We start from the raw sequence: 13,020 nt of genomic DNA, 5'->3' as shown, positions 1-13,020 counted from the left end.
AATAGACTCCATACACATATAAAGTACTCATTTTTAAGAATTATGTGATAATAATGGCTACTGTTTTACTTATTATACATACATTATAGATGTGTTATATGAATTTTTGGTAATGCTTATATTAATTCTTTGAAGTAGGTGGTTTATTGTTAGGGATTTGGATTCAGGTGTGTATGATTGTAGACCTGTGGTTTTTCCAGTGGGCCCAGTGATCTCTGGGCCCAATGAATATGGTTTAAAACTCTCTTCATAGACTCTATGCTAATGAAATAAGATTGCTTTACTTTCTTACATTTTTAAGGAAACTTTAAATAGGTGGGACTTATGTTGTAACAGTGTTGGAAACTTGTTTCTTTATCTTACTTAAAACATAACATTTTCTTACTGTGACTCTAGCACATTCTAGCAATTTTTATTTTTAATAGTAATAGGTACCATTTATTGAGTGCTTCCTATGGACTGGGGTAATGTTCTCTATAAAATACAGTAGTTGCTAACCACATTTGATTTTAAGTAAGATTTAAAAACTCAGCTCCTCAGTTGTAGCCACATTTTGGCTGCCTCTGTGGTTATATTGGCTTCCTTACTGAGCAGCTTCAGATGTAAAACATTTTTGTCACATCAGAAAGTTTTACTGGACAGTGCAGTACACTTTACATATTGTGCTTCTTTTTCTTTTTTCCCCAGTATGTGTTATAATTAACAAAGAGCCCTGTGTAAGTTTAAGGTGTATAGCATAATGATTTGACTTACATGTGATGTGAAATGATTACCACTTAAGTTTAGTTAACATCTATCATCTCATATAGCTGCAAAGACAAGAAAAAGATAAAAAATTTTTCTTTTTCGTAAGTGCTCTTAGGATCTACTCTCTTAACAGCTTTCAAATTACATATTCTTTTTAAATTATGGCTCTTCCAGGTCTCTTCTCTTGTTTTTTATTATGAGACACTAGGAAACTAGGCTCAAAAGATAAGTATATTGCCCAGTGTACATCATTAGCAAGAGAAAGAAAAATGACGCAGTCCCTGACCTCAAAGGATATACTCTGTAATGGGAACACGGACAGGAAACAGGACGTATTTTGATAAAATAAGTCACAAAGTTTTATGGGAGCACATAGGAGAGGTGCCTAATTGAGAGTTAGGTAGTCAAGGAAGGATTCCTGGAAGAAATTCTATTTGAGCATGGTCTTGAAAGATAGGCAATGATTATATATTAGCAAAGTAAATGAACCAGGTCATTATTATACATGGAACAAGTGAAAGCATAGTCTGATGGAGTACTTACCAATGTTTAAACTTTATCTTAAATGAGGAATAGGAGTTTCCCTGGTCAGTAGGTTGCACAGCATTCTACAGATAAAGGGAGCAGCAGTATGTGCAAAGGCATTCCAGGGTAAAAAAAATAACTCATTGGGGAATCTCAAGTACTATAGTTGGGTATTTCCTGGGAGGGAGGGTGTGTCAGAAGATGAAGTTTGAAAGGTCGAGGCTAGATTCTACAAGTTTTAACTTTATGTTATATGTGCATGCTTGTATTATCTCACCATTATTTTATAAATTTTAGAATAAATTTAGTTAGAAAAAAGAGAGTCAAGATATGAAATTTAATGAAAAAATATCAGTTTTGAGGAAAGACAGAATATTTGCTATGATATTTTTAGTTGTAAAGTATGTTGTAGAAAAAAAACTCTTACTTAAAATAGAAATTTTCTGCTTAGAAAAAAAAGAATTTTTCTGCTTAGATTCAGAATGACAAATAATATTCAAATTTCTTTTGTACTTTTAGCAGCCTGGAAACTTTTCTAGCTGGTCCAGTAGTTTCCTCATGGATGACAGCACATCCAATACTCTAAACAGCCTCGAGGAGCATACTAGTGAGTTTTACAGTATGGATGAAAATCAGACTCTGACTGCTCAGCAGAATTCACCCACAAAGTTCCTGGCCGTAGAGGCAAATGCTGTGCTGTCCTCACTACAAACCATCCCAGAATTTGCAGAGACTCTAGAGCTTATCGAATCTGTAAGTTTGAAATTGTGAGATTATCAAAAGCTCAATTTTAGTTACATGGCTTCATGTTTAGAAACTCAGTTTAATGGACCCTGAGCAGTTTTATGTTAAGCATTACTTTGTATGTCATGCTTAATTTCTCTCATAGTTTGTAGTGACTTCTGGAAAAAATATATGTCTTTCTCAAGTATGTACCTTGTATAGAATTTTTAAAATGTAATATTTACCATTTTATTCTTTGTTATACAAGTTGTACAAATATGTTAGAGATAGCTGGGAACCAGAGAAAACTGTAAGGAAGAAAATTAAAATCTTTCATAAATCAAGAGTTAATAATTTGAGTTAATAATAATATTTCCTTTCAGGCTATGTTCTATACATATAAAATATACATATTCACATATTTTCAAAGCCCAATATATACTTAAATGTTTGTGGATTTTTTTCTCCACATATCATAAGCATGTCTGTTTTCTTAACTGTTTTTTTAAAGTTGAATTTTAATAGCTTCGTAGTCTATCATATGACTAACAAAATTTATTTACCCAATGTATTCTTATTGGTAATGGTGTCCAGTTTTTCAGTATTACAAACTGTAGAGTGTATTACGTAAAGCTTTATGTAAAATCATGGTTATGTCCTAGGTTAAACTGAATTTCTGGATCAAAGTATATGACCATTGACCATTTTGAAGATGTCCCATACACATTACTGGATGATTATGTAGAATTTGATAGCATTTTTCTCATGTGGAATAGAGTGTAAGGTTTTATGATGATTTGTACTCTTTGATAATAACAAAAATAATTTGTTCTTTTTACTTAAAATATGTTGACAGTAAGCTTCAGCTACTGAATTAGATAGAATATTATTTTGGGGTATTCCAAATTGGAGTCATAGTAAAACCATAATCTGTTCCTCACAAATGGTCTTGTTTTAAAAAAAAGATGAACAAGGAAGGGAAAACCTGTTTCTATTGATAAAAATGAGTAGTTAATTAACTGTGCAAATCATCCCAAGTTCAAATCAGATTTAACTAGGTTAAATAGGTTAATCAAATTTTACACTCTACAATTTGTAATACTGAAAAACTGGACACCATTACCAATAAGAATACATAGGGTAAATAAATTTTGTTAGTCATATGATTAACTTTAAGAATTTAATGTATTGCAGGATCCTGTAGCATGGAGTGATGTTACCAGTTTTGATCTTACTGATGCTGCTGCTTCTCCTGCCAAGTCCACTCCAGTTAAACTAATGCGGATTCAACACAATGAAGGTGCCATGACTCCTGTTAAACTAATGCGAATTCAGCACAATGAAGGTGCCATGGAATGTCAGTTTAATGTCAGCCTGGTTCTTGAAGAGAAAAAGAACAGTTGTAATGGTGCAGAAAGTGAGGCTGTTCCTTTAACATCCCCCAACGTGGTCAAGTTTAGTACTCCACCAACCATTCTCAGAAAGAAGAGAAGAACACGAGTGGGCCAGTCCCCTGGCAGTGAACTTAGCGATGGCTCATTCAGTGATGGCAGTAATACAGCTTTAAAACACACACCGGTGAAAACACTACCATTTTCTCCTTCACAGGTAGTAATGTTGTTTCTCTTTATCTTTCCAAATACTGATGAGCTACATTAAATTACATCTTTAATATCCTTGCTAGCAATTCATTGCTTCGATATCATATAAAAATGGATAATGTACTTAAGATGTATACCTGAGCATGCTAAGCTCTGATAAATCAGAAGGTATCTCACAAAATGTAGTAGTGGCATTAGAGTGCCTTACGATTTTTAGAGCTAAAAGAGATGTTTAACATATGTACTTCTACATCTTTAATGAGACTCATCAGGAAATAGGCCCAGAAAGGTAAAATGTTTTGTCCAAATTATCTAATGGCAGAGCTGAGCTTGGTATCAATATTCTGAGTGACTATTCAACAGATATCAGGTATATATACCCATAGTTAACTGCTCACTGTAAGAATTTCATGTGTCAGGTTTTTCTAGGGATATCAAGAACTACCTGCTTTTTCCTATAGTTATGTTCCTGGGCAGCAGATATTTATATTAAGGCAAACTGTACTTCTGTTTTTTAATGAATACTATATTCTAGGCTGTGTGCTAAATACTTTTATTACAGCATCTCAGTTAATCCTCTTTCAAAAAACCTTAGCAGGTAGGTGGAATGAAATTTAGAAGTTAAGCAAGTTGTCCTGACAGAGGTTAAATAATTTTATGGGAGTAGGACTTGGAGAGTGCTGAGATGTTATTGGAGGTGTTTAGATGTTGGGAATATGAGGAAGATCTGGCAGGACACAATTACTGCTTTCTGAAAACTCTGCCTTCCCCACCCTTCAGGAGGTGTCATTTATGTAGACAGCAATGTGAATAGTGTGATCCCCACCCCACCCCCACCCTACCCTTCCAAGTTATAAAACTCCTAGAGGAAGGGAAAATGGGCTTGGGCACAAGGGCAATTTTCTATTTATAGAACTTTACACACTAGCAATTATTGTTGAAGTGTGAAATCCAAGGCTGAGAAGGTGAGGCACGATTCTAAAGACCTTATACCCAATGGCAAAGAGCTTGGATTTTATCCTGTAATTGATGGGCATCAGTGCAGGGTTTAAAGAGGGTTTGACTGCTAATCTTAGGGGCAAGTATATTGCAAACATTAGGAACTAAAAATGATAGAGCTAGAATTAGTTCCAGTTATAAATAGCTTTACAGCAATTTCCACTTCTTCTTACCACTGCTTCTAATCTATTGGCTTCAAAAATAAATTAGTAATTCAAAATTGCATGTAAGTTAAGATCCAACGAATAAAGCTTGTCATTTGGAAATGGACTATGTGATACCAATTTTGGCTGCTCAGAGGTTCTGAGCTGTGTTGTAAATAAGCAGATTTGCCAGACAGCTGTATTTTTATCAGCAAAGCATTATTCTGAATTCAAAATATTCTCATAGGAAAGGACACTTAATGTTCTAATTGCTAGGAAGGCATTAATGAACAAAACAAAAAGTCCTGCCCTCCTGGAGCATAATTTTCATGGAGTGGAGTGTAAATGTGGTATTATTGGCAATCCTTTTCTAAGAGAGATTGGGAAATAATTTGAAAATATTATCAGCTTAATAGTTATTCAGGGATATTGATGTTCTAGAAATTGTCTTTAAACTCTCTTCTGTTTTTAGTTTTTCAACACATGCTCTGGAAATGAACAAGTTAATATAGAAAATCCTTCATTTACATCAACTCCTATTTGTGGGCAGAAAGTTCTCATTACAACTCCTCTTCATAAGGAAACAACCCCCAAAGATCAAAAGGAGAATGTAGGGTAAGTAGGTATTAAATATTTGTGTTAAAAAAAAAACCCAAGAAACACAATTTCAAGAGTAGATTTTTAGTTTTTTGTCCATTTATGCATATATCCTAGTCCCTATCCATATGGGACTTAGAATTAAAAACGAAATCATAACCTTATGTTTTATCCCCAGGAGACTGAACACCAATGTATTTGGTGTTCAGAGACTAAATGTATTTGTTAAACCTTTGAACTCAAGCAAAACATTTTTACTGCTTTTTTCTACATTAGTTCTATTTTCTGTATTAAGATCATTGAAATAAAGTCAATTAGTTATAGACTTTAATCATATCTACAAAATACATCCACAGGGGGAAAAAAAAGATCATTGATTAGAATAAGAATTAGCTTAAGCAGGCATACTTTACAGTCATCCTGTAATGTTTAAATAAATCATGTATATATACAGTTGCCTTCCTTAATTCATATGAAGTCAAATTTTGGCTATAACACAAATATCTAAATGATTGGATAGGTTTAGAACACCTACAATTAGAAGATCTATATTGGGTACCACACCAAGAACTCCTACTCCTTTTAAGAATGCGCTTGCTGCTCAGGAGAAAAAATATGGACCCCTTAAAATTGTGGTATGTATATTCTTTTTATTTTTAAGAATTTTCCTAATTTAATAAAAATACAAATTTTGATTTTTATCCTTGATTTTTAATATTTTAAAAAAGATATTCACTGAAACTGATAAAAATTTAATCTCTTGATTTATAAGTTTGAGTTTGTATTCATCTTTTTACTTGACTTGTAAATAAACCTTTGCTTGGCTTGTTTTCAATTTTCACCTTACATTATATCATCCAGAGAAGGCAAATCAAGTGTCAGCAGATCTCTTTTCTTAACACTAAAACCAACCTTTTAGTAGTTTCAGTAGTGGTTACCTGTAATAGAATAGAGTAATTTTAATAGTTTGATATACATAAGCACTTTCCTAATAATATTTTTTAACTGATTGATTAAGATATCTCTTTAAGGCTCAGTTTCTGTTTCTGTTCAATGGAGATCATAAAACACACCCCAGAGGGTTATTGGCAAAGATAAAAGAGATAATAGAAATAAATCTAATGAAGCTAAGTTTCAAGTACAATAGTATGTGCTTCACTAGTTGCTGCTATTAAAATTTTTTTTTTAAAGATTTCACTTATTTATTCTTAGAGAGGGAAGGGAGGGAGATAGAGAGAGAAAAACATCAATGTGTGGTTGCTGGGGGTCATGGCCTGCAACCCAGGCATGTACCCTGGCTGGGAATCGAACCTGCGACACTTTGGTTTGCAGCCTGCGCTCAATCCACTGAGCTATGCCAGCCAAGGCTTAAACAAATTTTTAATAACAGTGCTAGCAATAGTAGCTCATGAATAGAGATGGGAAGTGTGCTCTCACTTACATCTGTGCTCTCGTGTATGTGAAGAAAGTGCCACACTGTTCAGTGTTTGCAATGTGCAATATTATTTTTGCCACAAAACTAGTTAGTTGATTAATTATTTAACTTATGTGTCAGGAGGGACTGGGAGAAAATTAAGCCACTAATGAAAAAATATAAAAGATGGGTGTCTGTATATGGGGAGAAAAAGCAATTGTTATAAAAGACTTTTTAAAAATCTTTTAAAAAACAATTTAGTCACAGCCACTTGCCTTCTTGGAAGAAGATATTCGGGAAGTTTTAAAAGAAGAAACTGGAACAGATATATTCCTCAAAGAGGAAGATGAACCTGCTTACAAAAGCTGCAAACAGGAGGTGATCTTTTAGTATTATTTGTCGTTAATAAAAGCCATATCATGACCAAGTGACTTTGCCATAATGTTTTCATTGTAAATTTTTCATTCTAGCCTACTGCTTCTGTGAAGAAAGTCAGAAAATCACTAGTTTTAGATAATTGGGAAAAAGAAGAACCAGGTACTCCACTATTGACTGAAGACATTTTAGACACGCAGGTTTGTAAAGCATTTTTTTAAATGGTTGCTTTAAGTCCTAGTGGCTTTTGTTTCATACTCAATGTGTGGTCAATTCATTAGAAATTTATATAAAGTTCCTTTAGTATTATTCTACCTAATTCAGAAAGAAGCTATTAACTCTAAGGAATATTTTATTTGCTTCCTTACTTTTTATGGTTTTTTTTTTTGTTTTGAGAGGAGTAGGGTCTCTTATGTATGATGTCAAAAAATGATAATTCTTAAAACTTTAAACTTCAGTATTTATTTCTGAAATATTTAATTTTGCCACATTATTAGAAATTTCATTGGAGTCAAAAGCTTTCTTGGAGGGAAATGAGCCAGGCTCCCACTACTACTTACTCATCAGTCCCTCTATTTGTCTCTGTTTTTTAGTTATTTTATTTTCCTCTTTCTTTTTTTCTCTCTTAGTCAGAAAATATATTTACAACATCTTTATTAATGATACCATTATTGGAAATACATGATAATAGGTGCAACTTGACTCCTGAAAAACAAGATATAAATTCAACCAACAAAACATATACACTTAATAAAAAGAAACCAAACCCTAACACTCCCAAAGTTGTCACATTGGAAAAGAATCTTCAGGTATGAATTTATAAATTTCTTTTAGTGATTTTTGTTGTTGTTTATTCAATTATCACTTTGGACTTACTGATCACAAATTATGCTTTTTCTTTTTAAATCTGATACTGACTATAACAGTAACTAAACATTCCTTATTATTTTGCCACTCAAACTAGATTTGGGTGTTGAGTGACTCATTCATCAGGGCACATATAAACTAAATAATAGGAGTTGTAGCCAGAAACTCTTCTGCTGATTTCCTAGGCACTATTTCATTTTATTTTTATTTTCTCTTATTTATTTGTTTGTTTGTTTGTTTAGAATGGAATTTATTGGGGTGACATTGGTTAATAAAATTATATAGGTTTCAGGTGTACAATTCTATAATACATCATCTATATATCACATTCTATGTTCACCACCTCAGGTCAAGTCTTCCATCACCATTTATCCCACCTTCCCACCTTTATCCTCTTCTCTCTCTCCCTTTCCCCTTTCCCTGTAGTAATCACATACTGATGTCTGTGTCTATGTTTTTTTGTTTTTTTGTTTTTGCTTAATCCCCTCACCTTTTTCATCCAGCCATCACCCCTGATAGCTGTCAGTGTGCACTCTATCTATGAGTCTGTCACTGTTTTGCTTGTTAGTTCAGTTTGTTCATTAGATTCTGCATAGTGACTAAAATCATATGGTATTTGTCTTTCTCTGACTGGCTTATTCCACTTAACATAATACTCTCTAGGTCCATCCATGCTGTCACAAAGGGTAAGATTTCCTTCTTTTTTATGGCTGAGTAGTATTATAAATGTACCACAGCTTTTTTATCCACTCACCTACTGATGGGCACTTGGGCTGCTTCCAAATTTTGGCTATTGTAAATAGTGCTGCTATGAACACAGGGGTGCATATTATTTCATTTTTAAACTAAAGACGTAAAAATACCTTTTTGGTACCTCTTCTCTTATAACAAATAAGTATGGCCCTAATTGCTGTCTTGAAAGCGTAGGTGGTTAGAAGCAGTCTGCACTTGATTTTGTTGGTATAATGGTTTCCAGTGAACTTTTTGGCTCAAAAGTTGTAAAACAAAGCTTTTTAAAATTTCCATTGCTGTGTAGCCCTTATGCAGCAGCAAATGAAGGCTGGAAAATTTTTACCATGTTATCTGAAGAATTCAACCCAAAGAATTTGAGAGTTCATTGAGGAGGACGTTTTCTTTATACCCACAATTACTGCAGCACTAGCATTTCTTGAAAACATCTTTTGCAATCAACTATGGCCACCTCACCTCTGTCTTGAGCCACTGCTCTTCAAAGGACCTTGTAGCATATTCTCTTAATCCATTTAGAATGATTTGATTTCCAAGTGTTTAACACAGCTTTTCAGAAAAAATTTATTACATAGCAGGTCATGCCTATAACATAGTCACCCTTATAAGGGCAGAAGACAAATGAATCAATGTAAACTTGACTTTGTGCTATGACTATATTTCCTAATTTGCAAGACATAAAGCATTCTTAGCTTATTTTTTGACATTACATCTTCTCAATCTTTTGTTAAATTTTCAATCAATAAAGACTGACATTCTTTCCATGATTTGATTTGGGGGTGGGGAGGGAGTTGTAGGGACAAAACTTTTTAACTGCCTCCACAGGTTTGTAAACAATATAGAAAACTAAAACAAAAATGACCTTAAATGTTTCAGTATGTGTGCTTTTTTTAATTGTGACTTAATAGTCACCACTTTATTTTTTTAGACTTTATTTATTTATTTTTAGAGTGGGGAAAGGAGGGAGATAGAGAGGGAGGAAGAGAGGGAAAGAAACATCAGTGTGTGAGAGAAACATCATTCAGTTGCCTCTCACTTGTGCCCCAACCAGAGACCCAGCCCACAACCTAGGCATGTGCCCTGGCTGAGAATTGAGCCCACAACCCTTACGTTTGCAGGACAATGCTTACCCAACTGAGCTACGTCAGTCGGGACTCAGTATGTATTTTTAAAACATAACATCATTTAAAAAGAATCACAGTGTCTTTATCCAAACATTTTTAATAATAACTACTTATCAAATATCCACTCAACTAAAGTAATTGACTTTTAAATGTGTAATTGTGAAGTAGTATAGATAATTAAGTACTTAAGCAATTTTAACAATATTAATATTTCTTTCCTAGTCAAATTGTGAATGGGAAACAGTGGTTTATGGGAAGACAGAAGACCAACTTATCATGACTGAACAAGCAAGAAGATATTTGAGCACTTACACAGCTAGCAGCAGCACTTCAAGAGCCCTCATACTGTAATTGTTATTAAAAGTGATGAAATGCCCCACTCCCTTACAATATTCTATACTAAATTAGGTTGCAATGAAATTTTTGTCAATTAATTGTTTTTAAGGTTTTAATACATCCCTAATGGTTTGCATCTTTTTTTCATACTTAGAAGGCAGAAAGTAAGGGGTAGGCAATTTCATAGTTTATTTTTTAAGAAATGAAATTTTTAAAAATTGTTTTTAAAAAACAATGAAAAATTACATTGGAATGTTCGTGGATAATCTAAAAGTAAATTCTCACACATTTTCTTCAAAAAATATATGTTGCTACTCTCTTAATGCTGCAGCTTTGTTACAGATAGGTTTATGTGTGGTCTCTGAAGTTAGTCTATGTATGGGAAGCACACATGGTTTTATGAAGTACCTTTGCCTGCGTGCTGATTTACTTAGGCTGCCATTGACAACGAAACACAATGGAAAGGAAGTTAAAGGAAAGATAGAAAGTTGCACTACTAATTTTTGGTGTTTTTCAAAAACAATAAAACTACAGTGTTAAATGTATTTATTTGAGCATAGTACTAAAAACAAAAAGCATGGAAAAAGGGTATTTTCCTTTGTAAAGAGTCAGTATTTTCTTCCTAAATCTCAGAAGAGCTGGGAGTTTGTTGAATGTATTGTACAGTATGTAGGAGCAGAAAAACTTTGTAAATTGGAAAGAAGTCTGTTTTTATAATTTATTTTCATTTTTAAAGCTTAAATGTAGATATTTATACCTGGACAGGGTGTCTAGAAGCCAGTGTTGTTTCCTGTTGTTACAGCTGACATATTAAAGAACAGTTTTGACTTTTAAGTATGAAACAGTAGTAAGTTATAGCTGCAAAATACACAATATCTATACTGCATGTCACATCTACCTAAATATTGCACTATGCCCTTTAAATCATGTTGGTTATAAAATAGCTCTAAAATATGTACTAAATAATAATTTAATATTTTCTTTTTAAATTATATGGGGGGTTATATAAATTAATCTGGTGATTTGTATATGTGTTTGAAAATTTTGCATTTTGTTTAAAAAAATAATATGGTACTTTGGTCCCTAAAAACAGTCTGTACTTAGAAGTTTATTATATTTACTCAATGTTTCAGAAGTAGAGAACATTATTTTTTATTTATAAAAATACTTTGTCCTTTTATAAAATTTGTGTTCCTCTGCAGGTTACAACAGTTGCTTCAGTTGCCTGTTTTAGGTGTTTGCACTTACTTTATTTCTTCTTGAAAGAATGTCTTTATTTGCTTTTGTGTAGAGATTTTATGGTGTTTTTTTTTTTTTTGGAGATATATAAAGGTGTGCTGTCAACTTAAACACTGACAGGTAAATAGAATTGTACACTGTAGTTTTAATTTTTATTTATAATTGACACACTCTCTCCCTCTCCACCCCTGAAGTATATGCTGCTATAGACAGTAGCAGAGTCGGCTTGCTGCTATGAGAGAAGGAAAGAGCGACCACCACTTGCACTGTGTGAAAAGAGAAAACGCAAATGATGGCACGTTCTCAGGTTAACTTAATGGAATCAACCATTACCAGGCAGATCCTTGCAAATACCAAAATACTATGCCTTAAGACAAGAACAGCTTAAGATTTTCTGATGTCTTTATGTTAGTAGAAAAGGAAATACTAAGTATTTTAATGCCTAGCTCTTGAATAGTAGTCCCAATAGGGTTTTAAGCTATTTAAATCTACTAGCTTGTTTTTGCATATTAGATGTGGTGAGAAGTGAAAAAAGTGTCTGCTACTAAGATTATGCCTTGTTGATAACAAATAGATGAGCCAATTGGAATCTTCTTAGCATGTTTGTTAAGTATATGTTGATTGCTTCCTAATTAGTGAACTTCTCACAGAAATTTCACTTTGTAAAACCAATGATTGTAACAAAATCATACTGGATTATTTTAATTTCAGTTGCCTTGAACTAATAGCACATAACGGTTCATTTTTTGGTTTCTGGGTTTGTTTGTTTGTTTGTTTTCAAATTTATGTAGCCCTCATCTGGTTTGTATGTACATAGTGTCCAATCACCAAAGTATAATATCTTGGGAGAGCAAAAATTTTTAAAGCATAATTTTTCTTGAGCATGAAATTATCCCAAAAGTAATATATTGCAGATAAGCCTGGGACTATTGGACATAGTACCTATTTGGGTTGGTATTGGTTGAATCCTTCAGTTAACTGCTTTGTTGCTTTTTGTAAGAACTTTTTAAATCTTAAGCATGTCAGGCATCTTCAGTCACCTTTGTCCTGTTGTGTTCATTTGAATTTCTTTCAGTATGTTACAAAAATGCCAGACATACTTATAGCAGCCATACTTGCATGGAAACTGAGTACACATATATAATACTGTATTTTGTTGTAAGGTTTTCACATTAATACAATTACCCTGACTAAATTGAGTTTCTTGATGTATGCGAAAACTTTCCATTGTAAGAGAATCTTGCTTACAGTTTTGACTCTTAACATCTGAAATAAAGCATCTGTGTACAAGCTGACTTGGCATTGCTCATTTCACTTTGGTTTTATGTTTTATGGTACTCATGGACCTTCAGGACCTGACCCAAGATTTTGTTCTTAGACGTCTTCTCTTTTAGGACTCTCTTCATAGGCGATTTTATCTGTTAACATAACTTGACTTGTTGCACTTTACTCTTGAACCTCATTCTGAGCTTTATTTTCAACTGCCTTTAGATATTTCCATATGACTCTTATGTCAACACCTTAAATCCGTCATGTCCTCTTTTTCTTAACTTGGACCTGCCCTTCCTTTTTTCTGCTTCTTA

General features: G+C 33.3%; 1 protein-coding gene across 4 annotated transcripts in view; it reads left to right on the top strand.

Annotated features, from left to right (window-relative positions):
• Positions 1-12,725, top strand: part of MYBL1 (MYB proto-oncogene like 1) — a 41,797-nt gene extending 29,072 nt beyond the window's left edge. Inside the window, exons 9-16 of one of the 4 annotated variants that reach the window (XM_045861127.1) lie at positions 1,795-2,025; positions 3,190-3,603; positions 5,211-5,353; positions 5,856-5,970; positions 7,011-7,127; positions 7,220-7,324; positions 7,754-7,933; positions 10,085-12,725. In XM_045861127.1, coding sequence (XP_045717083.1) covers positions 1,795-2,025; positions 3,190-3,603; positions 5,211-5,353; positions 5,856-5,970; positions 7,011-7,127; positions 7,220-7,324; positions 7,754-7,933; positions 10,085-10,213 — 1,434 coding nt within the window. In that variant the 3' untranslated portion in view covers positions 10,214-12,725. Of the gene's footprint in view, positions 1-1,791; positions 2,026-3,189; positions 3,604-5,210; positions 5,354-5,855; positions 5,971-7,010; positions 7,128-7,219; positions 7,325-7,753; positions 7,934-10,084 lie in introns of all 4 variants that reach the window. The other 3 variants (XM_045861126.1, XM_045861129.1, XM_045861128.1) reach the window with 3 other exon arrangements.
• The last annotated feature ends 295 nt before the right edge of the window (positions 12,726-13,020 follow it).

This window comes from Phyllostomus hastatus, unplaced genomic scaffold (genome assembly GCF_019186645.2).
Source record: "Phyllostomus hastatus isolate PE091 unplaced genomic scaffold, TTU_PhHast_1.1 phas_scaffold_21, whole genome shotgun sequence".
Taxonomy (NCBI): domain Eukaryota; kingdom Metazoa; phylum Chordata; class Mammalia; order Chiroptera; family Phyllostomidae; genus Phyllostomus; species Phyllostomus hastatus.
The sequence above is the reverse complement of the archived record's forward strand: the minus strand, read 5'-3'. Positions and strand labels throughout refer to the sequence as shown.